Source organism: Corticium candelabrum, chromosome 8 (assembly GCF_963422355.1).
Source record: "Corticium candelabrum chromosome 8, ooCorCand1.1, whole genome shotgun sequence".
NCBI classification, from domain to species: domain Eukaryota; kingdom Metazoa; phylum Porifera; class Homoscleromorpha; order Homosclerophorida; family Plakinidae; genus Corticium; species Corticium candelabrum.
Window position 1 is genome coordinate 5,248,854 of NC_085092.1, and position 10,710 is coordinate 5,259,563.

Below are 10,710 nucleotides of genomic sequence, written 5' to 3' on the forward strand. Positions count from 1 at the left end.
TCTAGAAACACTGACTATAAAATACAACACATCCAATTCACCATTTCTTCTCACTAAACCCAATTCCACACAATACATCATAACCTCATTACACCACAAAACGTTTAATTAACAATTCATATCATTTGGACTCCATTGACATGTCTGCTTGTCTCTAAGCATTTAAGTCTTGCAAACACTCAATTTCACCTCAAGCCTACATCTGAGCTGACAACCTGCTACATGTCGCTTACTTTTAGCAATAGCACACACACAATATCTATTTTACTAAATAAATATACACACAAAACACAATAACTAGAAGTATCTATGTTAAAACCTTTCTCTACTTTCCACTCTCCTTCATTCATTTTCATGCCCACACTTGAATAAATATATACGAGTAGGAATGAAATAGTGCAAGGTAAGATAACAATGCCAATCTAGCATGCTTCTTCTCTGTTCTGTGTCTAGATCTTACAACACAATGTTGGTCCAACTTGCCAGCTGTGACAACCTATTCATTGATTATTCATTGTAAGCACACCAGAGATGCCATTAACATTACTCATTAAATCAATCATTGAAACACAACAAACTGCACTCAAATTTCTAACCAATTTATCAACTCAACACAAATCTGACAATCACAATAAACTAACAAGTTGCACATACTGACACACACTTCACATATTACACTGCACTCTCACCATTATCTCTTGATAATTCACATTGGCTTCTTTTCTTATAAGTAAATCACACAGCTGGATGGATCCCACACCACACGCTACTTGAAGAGCAGATGGAATACCCCACAATCCATTACCCAACTTTCCCTACAAAATATGGAGTCCTCTAAAGTAAAGTCAGTTGTAAACCGTCCATAACATGGGAGTGTGTGTGGACGTGACCATATAACGAGCGTCATTTGTGTCGGCTAAGCAAGCGCGTATGAGATAGAGGAAACGATTCATTCAATAATCTGGTCGGTACAAAGTCAGACGGTAAAAGCAACGTCACCTCGACTCTTACGTTGAGAAGCATAACATACACACGACGTCTTAACTACAAACATGCTCGCGGCTCGATCACAAATTTTGCGATCTAGGACGACGAACGCGCTGCGCTCTCTATTTCCCATCACTCACTCAAATTCTTACCAAAAAATTTATTGATATAACATTGACGTCAGCGCTCTTTGCGATTGCTTCAGAGGCCTTTACTACGTCATTTTCCACAACAGCATTGAAAAGAGCATCGTCAATCGCTCTTGAACTTTGGTTTTCCGCCATCTAGACCGTTAACTCAACACGCAAGTGTAGACAAATGGAAAGAGTGCTAAATTTAGTAACTGTGACATCACATCGCGTGACTTTAAACAGTTAAAAGTTGATATCAACTAATTATGTTTTTAGATGCATTTTATACCGTAATATATTTAATTTATCGTTTGAGGTTTAATTGTTGCAATTGTAGCTGCTGGTGCCTACTACTGCAAAGGACACACAAAGTTTCAGCAATTTTCGTCGATTGCACTGTACATGACATGATGTCTCTGTTGCAATGACATACCAGGTCAATGAGTTCTGTCAGTCGTGTAAATATGTTTTACAAACATGTCTGTTTGTCTGTCTGTCCAACCACCACCTGTCTGTCTGTCTGCTTGTTTGTCCACCCGTCTGTCTGTCTGTCTGTCTACTTGTCTGTATGTATTTTTGTCTGTCCATTTATTTACTGTTGCTGTTGCAGCACTGCCACATGCAGTTGCTCTCCATGTGAATATCGTCTGCTTATCTTTCATCATAAGAAGACATGACTCTGATGACTAACTCATGCACACATAACAACCAATCTGCAGACAAATTCTAAAACATACAAATAAATGAGATCGACTTGTCTATAAAAACAATAAAAATCAGTTACGAGTGACTGCAAACAAGCCACAGTGTTTGCACTAATCTATAAAATTTCCTATTCTATAACAACAAATACATTGGCAATTAACGTTCTTTACTATTGGTTGATATCAATAACCCAACATGGAAAACCTAAGCATCACACTTGTCAGTCAAACAATCGGCTACCTCCTTCATCATGTCCAATATCGATTTGAATTTCTGTTCCAGCTGACCCTCCACGGCCGACTGAACAAAACTGTGCAAGTCAGAGGGAAGTGAAGAGTCATCTACAGAGTCTGCATTTCCAACCAGTTCAGACCCTACAAATGCAAATTAATGTTCAATAGCAACCAAATCCCTAACTTTTTCACAGCCCTCGATACACAGCACTCCAGTGCACACACAAATGGCAAAGAGATATATACAATATCATCACTCTCTGCCCTTACTGTGCATATGAGGAGTTGTACAGTAAGACAGCAAAACCATTACACAAAACTGCTGCAAGGAACCTTGCACAAACAAGCCACACAAACTTATAACCCACCCACCTGCATTGCGTAGCAACATTCGTCCAAGTTCGTGGTTGGCTTCACTACCTGAAAGTATCGTCGCAAATTGTACTCCGTCGACCCACGGACGTTTTACAATAAACTTCAGTAATGTTTTCCTCTTTTTGGAAATATTTTCGGTGTCATTAACCTTATCCATCTCATTAAAAGATATTATCTTTTGTTCATATAAATGATCGATGACATCATCTGCGTCCAAGTTTGCTACCAGTCTACACCACTGTTTCCTAATGAGATCCTCTGCCAGCTTCTGTCTCCCACATCCTAAAATGACCATAACTGAGCAACAGATAAGAAATATACAAATGTAAGCAAATAAACAGAGACAAATAGGCAACAAAAAGAGAACAGCAAAATCTAATAAATACAGTAAGAAAATCAATGTCATTGGAATTGCCTCTATATTGATTCCACTTGTATTCAAGTATTTTGGTCGATGTAAAGAAAGGCAATTTTTCAAAAATTGTCTGAGTTATCAATGGATAAAGAAGGCAAATAGTATGACCATGCCAGACTTTACAATATTTTGAAGACAATGTTTATCTGTCATCTTATAGCACTGAAATGCAAGAGTTCACTCAGTAAACTTGCACATAGAAGAGCCTTATATACTAGGCTATATACAAATCAGGTTGTTCTCATGCATTAGCTTTATAGTTTTACTGATTGGTGACCTGTTTGTGGTTATGAACTCTCGTCTCATAGTTACCTTGCTAACATTGTTTTATAGATTGTGTGTTTGAAATAAATACCAGTTGACAGACAGATAAGCAGACGGACAGACAGACAGACAGACAGACAAAAAAGAATTAAGAATTAATATGTAGACAGTCAAGACAGACCAGACATAATTCAGGAATAGGTGCCAATGTCAAACTCGATTTCTCTCTGGCACACCCATTTAGTAGCGACACAGTGGTAAGAGCATCGAGAGAGGACAGATTTGCAGCTGCAAAAAAGAGAAGAAAAAATAAATATTCAAATCAACAGCATCCAGGGTCATGCAAAGCTACCTTCATTCCATTGATTTTTGACCATTTTGATTGTTGGGGAGAAAAGGCAGACAAATATTTGAACCAGCTGGCCAAGAGATCGAGAGATGTAGAAAGTGGATCAAGTGAAGCACAGTTTAGAGGATAATGGAGAAAGAGACTATCAATATGCCTTCACAAGTCCAATTCCAATGTAATATTGAGAAAAATAGGAGACTTGCAGAGAGAAATGAAGAATTGGACGACAATGAAACAGACATTCAGAACATCATTCGTTAGAATTTTAGTAGTATTCCATCTGTATGTCTCAGTAGATGGACATTTAGCTTAGCAGTTTTACCTATAGTGTTCTTGTAAAATTTTGCTTTTTGTGTTCAATAGTGCAAGAAGACAGACAAACAGACACGTAGATTAGCTATTGATTTGGTGCCATAGTTCATTTATGAAAAATAAATGTATTGACAAACAGACAGACAGATAGACAGACACCAAGTACCAATACCAACCTTAGCTGTTTAATTGGCACCTTACATACCTGACTGTGTTTCACTAGTTAGAGATATCAATCGTTGTTGCAAAATTTTCTGAGGAAGCACACTAGCAGACCACTTTGCTTGTTCATTTTTGTGTGTTAGTTCTCCACAAGATTGAAATTCTGTCCGACTTTTTTCACTACCATATTGACTCCGTGGGTCAGCATCTTGTTCACCCTCTAGCTCTGTAACTTGATGAGGAAAAGGAGTCGATGCCTGCTCCTCGTTCACTGTGACCACATCTTCTAAGTCCAAGCGCTTCAGTTGTTGACCAACAATTGTCGTGGAATCACCATGCATGACTGAATTTGTTCACGTCTTCTATTGTATTACCTTCTTGCTCACCTTCACTGCTACAGTCTGAGTCTTCGGTGTCTACTGATGCATTAGGATCCTCGGTATAAAGCCTTTGGATATGATCCACCAGCCTCTTTTTGTTTGGTTGTCTAACTCCTAGGGTAACTTCCTGCTTATCTGCCACTTCATGAAACATCTTGAGAACTTCATTATAGTCAGTGATTTCCTTATCAGCCAACATGACAATCAAATCTCCATAAAAGAGACCAGATGCAGCTGAACTCTTGATGACAGGCAAAGTTTGTTTTGTTATTGAATCCTAAAAATTGACCTAAATTGACATCACCTACAGAGTATCCAATGTCCAACTCACTTTTATTCTCATTAGTGTCAATCCAAATTCTCCATTCGTCTTGCATATGAGACACGTACTGTTCTAGATGATGAGGCCACAATTTCTTACTACTCGGTGGCATCTCAACGTTTCATATCTTATCATCAGGTGAACGACGCTGCCAGACTGTCAGTTTCACTTGATTTTGTTCATCACATAACTTCTTATTTATGGTAGAGAGATCAATGTGAGTGAGATCGACGTAGTTGTTGTCAATAGAGATCACTCTGCACAGTCTCCATACAACAGTGGATATCCAGTGGGAGGGTTGGTTACCAAAACAGCAGCTCCATCTGGAGTCTGGAAAGAACAAAGAATCTCATATTGAATCACACGGAAGTAAACAAAATCGTTGAATTTAATAAATGGTCAAACTACAAGTAACTGGCTGAGTAACACAGCTGAGACAAGACCAGTCCTCTAATGTGTGAAGTCTATAAAACCATCAATTTGTGCATCTGTCTGTCTGTCTATTCGTCCGTCTGGCTTGTTTGTCTGTCTACCTGTCTGTGTATCTGCATGTCTGTCTACGCATCTGCTTGTCTGCCTGCTTGTCGATCTATATCCCTCTGTCTGTGTGTCTATCCTTGCATCTGTATGTCTGCCTGTCTCTATTGTTGCCCTCAAGACAAGCAATCACAAACTGTATGACAAACAACAGCAAATAGACTACATGACAAGCACAAACATTTACCAACATTTACTAACAACTCACTCTATAACAATAACACATCAACCAATTAACAATAACACATCAACCAATTAAGACTACCATGCAAGTTCGATTGCATCACAAAAGAAAGACAAGAGTGTAATGTGTGAGCATTATGTCTGTTAAGATTTAGTCAAGATAATTACCTTCCATGATTCAAGCCCAAGGTCAACAAGTGGATCGAGTGGTCACGTTCAGAGAAATCCGCGTTCTATTCCAATAAGCATCGACAGTCTCTGCAGTTGGAAGAGCAAGCTCGTGTTGCTTTTGCTGTGCACGTCTACGTATCGAATCAAAGTAAAACAACAATGTCGTTGGCAACTTTCTTCTTCGAACTTGATAGTGAAAACATCCAGAGTTCGTTTGACATCGTTTGGCAATAGAGTTGACTGTCCGGCCCACAAACAATTCGCCGTCTACCTGTACAATAAGATCTCCAGGTTGGTCTTTACTGTTGGGCTGATCGACAGTCCAAGAACCGTTGAAAAATTGCCAGTTCAATCAACACGCTACACAACATATATTAACTTATATCAAAATGTCAAGATGGACCACCCACACCTGCACAAGTAGAACAGCTAAACAAGAGTTGGAATGTTTAGTAATGATTTCCTCTTCCCATTCCCACATATTAAAACTAGTGGGCAAATACGACCATCTAGACCAACAACCAACAGATACTAACAAAACACTTGACTGAATTAGAAACAAATTTTCAATACAAAAATGAGTAACATGACTACCAAACAAAGTTGCAATAAAATATGTTTTGACTGCAGAGCTTTTAGATGCTCAAGGTTTATGAGCCTAAGTGAGTTCGTACAAGATTGCAAAATGTGAGTGTCTATACACTGTGTAATACATCTATACTAAACCAAATGTATAGAGTGAATACAACAATAATGTGACAAATGTGTGTAAAGTTACCGAAACTATAAAACTAGTTTGACAAATGCAGCCACAACCAAACCGGTTTTCAATAGTGTAAGATAGTCTCCATCCACTACTTTCCACAAACATCCAGTCTGCTAATAATTAATTAAAATAGGCAATTAGTAATATATTATTATTGTTTTTACTATTTAATCTCGATTAGCGCACAAACATCAGTAAACCCAAATAACTACAAAACCTGACCTTTCTTCACAACACCATAAAACAACTTGCCAGCCTTCTGACGTCATCATTCGACATCCATCGGCCCAAAGCGGCGGCTTTCCTCTCAGCTTGCGCTATAGCTACGACATCTCCACGGTCGGCAGCACCTTGCCGCCTCGTCCTGTGCGTAAAGCGTAGGAATCGAAGAGAGCGTTCGCGAATCTCTCAGAAAAAAATGCCGACGGGTTGTGTGCGTACGTGTCATTGCGCGTGCGCGTGTGTGTGTACTGTATGGTGACAGTGCATGTTTCAGTCTGTGCGTGCGTGTGTGTGTGAATATGGCTTATATAACGGGTAGAACACGAGATGTCAAAGTAAAGTCGAACATGTCAACTGAAACTTTAATATCAACTGAAAACGTGAACTTATCAAATACAGTAATCATACACGTGACAAAGTGTACACGTCAAACTGCCAATAACAATATCAGAGTTACAAATAGTGAAATACTGAAAATGCTACTTCAACGTTGTCTGCATGGTCAATCCAAGAAAACAAAGTGCAAAAAATCAGAGCTAAGCTTAATGCTATTGCTAAGAAAATCTTTTCTATCAACACAGAAATGATATCATGCAAGTAAAAGGATCTAGACAACCACATGGTTCAATGACATGTCAACATCACCAATTGGGCTGAACAAGGGTGACACGAGCCACTCCATCCATCTTACCCTTTACCATTCGTTTGGGAGGACATGCTCTATACTCGTCTGTCTCACGAATACGACTAATGATTCTGCGAGCTTCGGTTGCTGTTGGTCGTGTGGCAGGATTATCTCTCATCAAGTGTTTACATAACGAACGAACGTTTAGCTGACGGATGAGTAAGACTTGATCCATTCTCTTTCGACGGTCTGGAGTAACAGCAGTGAACAGCTCACATAGGGTCACTCCTGTACTGTACATGTCCGTTTCCTTGCTTTTTGGTAGAGCTGGAGCATCAAATCTCTCCTTTGCTGTGTATTCTGGACTGAGAAGGCCGGCCGAAAGTGAAGCATCTTGAAAACGAGCGGCTCCTAGATCACCCAGTTTGGCTCTCATCGTTGCAGTTACCAGGATGTTCCTTGGGCAGATGTCACCGTGGAGAATCTCCATGGGTTGCTATAGCAACACAGCAAACAATAAGACAGAAACAAAGGAAATGATACAAAGTACATCGATATCACTTGTCTCAGTTGTAAGTCTATGTAAATCGATCCTTGCATGATTGACAACTCTGTATAAGTTAAGTTTTTACTGATCTTATTTTCCATTCATGAATGTTCGTTGACTAATGATTATATTCAATTGTGTAATAAATCTTTTTTTAATTTTCCATCATGGAACTGTCAGACTTCAAACCTTGCCTGAATTCATGACACTGTGTGATCACGAGACTGTTTTGCGTATGTTTCTGATAATTGGTGTCTGTCTGTCTCTCTGTTGGTTGTCTGTCTGTCTGTCCGTCTGTCAATCTGTATGTATGTATGCATGTATGTATGTATGTGGCTCAATTGGTTAGAGTGTGCAGTTGGAGATTGGCAACATCCGGGACCTTTGGGTCAGAGTTCCAAGTGTGGGAGGGCCACATACATAAGTTCCCTGTTCCCTTGGGCAAGGAACTAACATACAATTGCCTCTCTCCCCAAAGTGTCAGTTCTGTCCAAGCAGCAAATTGAAGCACATGGTGACATACAGTAACTGCTGATAGAGAATTAGATTGTAAAGTATCGTAGCAAGTGCTTAGTGACTGTATCTAACCTGGGCCTTATGGGCTCTTGTAGAAAAAATGTATGTATGTTTATCTGTCTGTCTGTCTGTGTTTCTAGCTGTCTGTCTGTCCGTCTGTCTGTCTCTAGCTGTCTGTCTGCCTGCCTGTCTGTTTGTCCATCTGTCTGTCTGTCGTTATGTCTGTCTATCTGTCTGTCAGTCAGTCAGATAATCGGTTCAACTTTCTTTACAATTTTGATCATTTACATGCGAATGAGATGGCATCATGCAGCTCAACCTTATTTCATTCACTGTTCTCACCATTGAGTGAATGTGATCTAGTCCACACAAAGAATCATGTGCCATGTCAACTTTTTCTCGTAAAGTGAGAGGTGCAGCATCTCGTTGACATGCATCGATCACACTAGAAACGGAGCCGCTCTGTACCTCCATGATAACCCATGCCTTCTTGACTTCTTTCTCCACAGTCACACCACAAACAGCAGCAATGTTGGGATGATGTATCTTCCATGCTACAGACGCTTCTTGTTGCACAAGTTGAACGTATCGTTCAACATCAGCCAAATCATCATACAAACATTTGACAGCAACAGGACAGCCATCCCAATATCCAACAGAAACAGCTAAATAACAATACATAGTCTTAACCAACCCAAACATGCAAAGATGGGCCAGCTGTATTTCAAAATGTCAAGTAACTGCAGTTCAAACCATGCCGAGCCGTGCTGGTCTGTCCAGCCTCTATTGCCAAGCAAGCACAAGCCCGCCTTAGCCAATTGTGACATGTAAATAAGTGATGACCTAAACTGTGCCTCACCTCCATATGATCCACGTCCTAGTTCTGTGCCAGTCAATTGAATGTCATGTGAAGGAATCTTAAAGACTTCGTTTTCCCGTTCTTGCTTGTATCGTTCAATTGCAGCATCGGCATCTGAAAGGAGCTCTACAATGTTAGCTTTTTCTATTTGTGCTTCATTTAGCAATCGCTGAACATTTTCCTTCTCTACACTCATTTGCTCAAGTTGTTGTCGAGCTTCATCGAGATCATTCTGAACGTCGTGTTTTTCTTCTTGCTCTCGTTGTAATCGTTGTCGTAGCTCTTCTTTCTCCCTTCTTTCTCTAGCAACTGCCTGTTCTTTCTCCAATTGCTCGTCTCTCAGCGCCTTCTGTAGATCTCTGATTTGTTGTCTCAAGTCATCCACTTGCCTATCTTTTACTAAACCGTCTTGCGTCACTTGATCTATTTGTTGAATCAGATGTTGTACTAACTCTTCATCTACATGCTTTGCCGCTTCTGTTCGAGATCGTAGTATGGGTGTAGCAGTCTGTATAAATAAAAGAAATTCTTATAATAATATTAAAAATAATAAAAAGGATTCAACACAAAGTGTACTAGCCAGTTAAACTGTAGGATATCCCATTATAAGAGAAATACAGCACACTCACACAATCATTTTAAATGCAGGCTACCAACTAAAACATTAAATGCATTGATAAAAACACATGCCAGTGGTCTGTCCTATTGCGATACTTTGTCTTATGTCTTTACAATTTTTGCAAGTTCTCATATCATTTCATCTCGTTTCTAAATGAAAATCACCAAATCAAGTCAACTCGTGCTCCAAAGCGCCTAAACTAACAAAGTATCTTTCTGTTGGCATTACACTATCCAAGCTGCTTATAGCTTTGAGTGTTGCAAGTTAGCTACACCCCAATCCATTAATAGCTACAATCACTTAGCCAACATAATCTATTAAAATCCTATCCTTCTGATAATAAATGTACAGTATTATGGAAAGCAATACTTAGTTCAGATACACACCAGACAACTAGCTACACAAAGAAAAATCTCCACAGACATTGCACTAAACCACTGATGCAAACTTAAGCAGCCGACCCTCGTTCCTCCTGTCACTGGTGATGAGAGATGACCAGTGGCCGCTATTGCCGTTGAGCTTGTATGACCTTAAAACAAACACATGATTTACCCTTACTTAATTAACCATCACATAAATAAAAACTAAACAAATTTCTGTTGGTCAGTTGAATGGCTCTGTTGTGAATTGCAAATATGATAAAAATAAATACTGTCAATCTACTGGAAGAATATTAGGTAAGATGAACTTGTGTAATAATGAAAATAATCACCTCTTCTAACATTAGTATGCTGTTACTTCAAGGGATAGGAAAAATCATTATACATGACAAAAGGTTTTTACATATACAGTATTGTCTATTGTGTGACATCGTCATAATGCACACGATTGTCTCACTTACCAGGAAGCTGAACTGCAACAGCATTCTAACATCACACGTAAACAAGTTATAGTTAAAACACAAAATTTACACAACACAACAATCAGATCACACTTTATCGATGAATTCCTTCAGATGGGAAAGGATAGCATAAAGAATTTCTTTGTCACTGCAACGAGCTGACCGCAACCTTCCTTCTCCTAATCGCAT

General features: G+C 39.3%; 2 protein-coding genes across 2 annotated transcripts; both read right to left on the reverse strand.

Moving 5' to 3' along the window:
• Positions 1–1,842: 1,842 nt before the first annotated feature.
• On the reverse strand, positions 1,843–6,730 carry LOC134183312 (uncharacterized). The gene is made up of 7 exons (XM_062650807.1): positions 6,515–6,730; positions 5,939–6,035; positions 5,524–5,886; positions 4,645–4,965; positions 3,977–4,590; positions 2,429–2,713; positions 1,843–2,197 (listed from the first exon to the last, which is right to left on the reverse strand). The coding sequence occupies exons 5-7, from the start codon at positions 4,272–4,274 to the stop codon at positions 2,028–2,030; spliced, it is 753 nt and encodes a 250-aa protein (XP_062506791.1). The 5' UTR covers positions 4,275–4,590; positions 4,645–4,965; positions 5,524–5,886; positions 5,939–6,035; positions 6,515–6,730; the 3' UTR covers positions 1,843–2,027.
• A 120-nt stretch (positions 6,731–6,850) lies between these two features.
• On the reverse strand, positions 6,851–10,710 carry LOC134182918 (probable serine/threonine-protein kinase DDB_G0281745). Its single transcript, XM_062650360.1, has 6 exons — positions 10,615–10,710; positions 10,522–10,546; positions 10,142–10,209; positions 9,062–9,569; positions 8,545–8,867; positions 6,851–7,635 (listed from the first exon to the last, which is right to left on the reverse strand). The coding sequence occupies exons 1-6, from the start codon at positions 10,708–10,710 to the stop codon at positions 7,156–7,158; spliced, it is 1,500 nt and encodes a 499-aa protein (XP_062506344.1). The 3' UTR covers positions 6,851–7,155.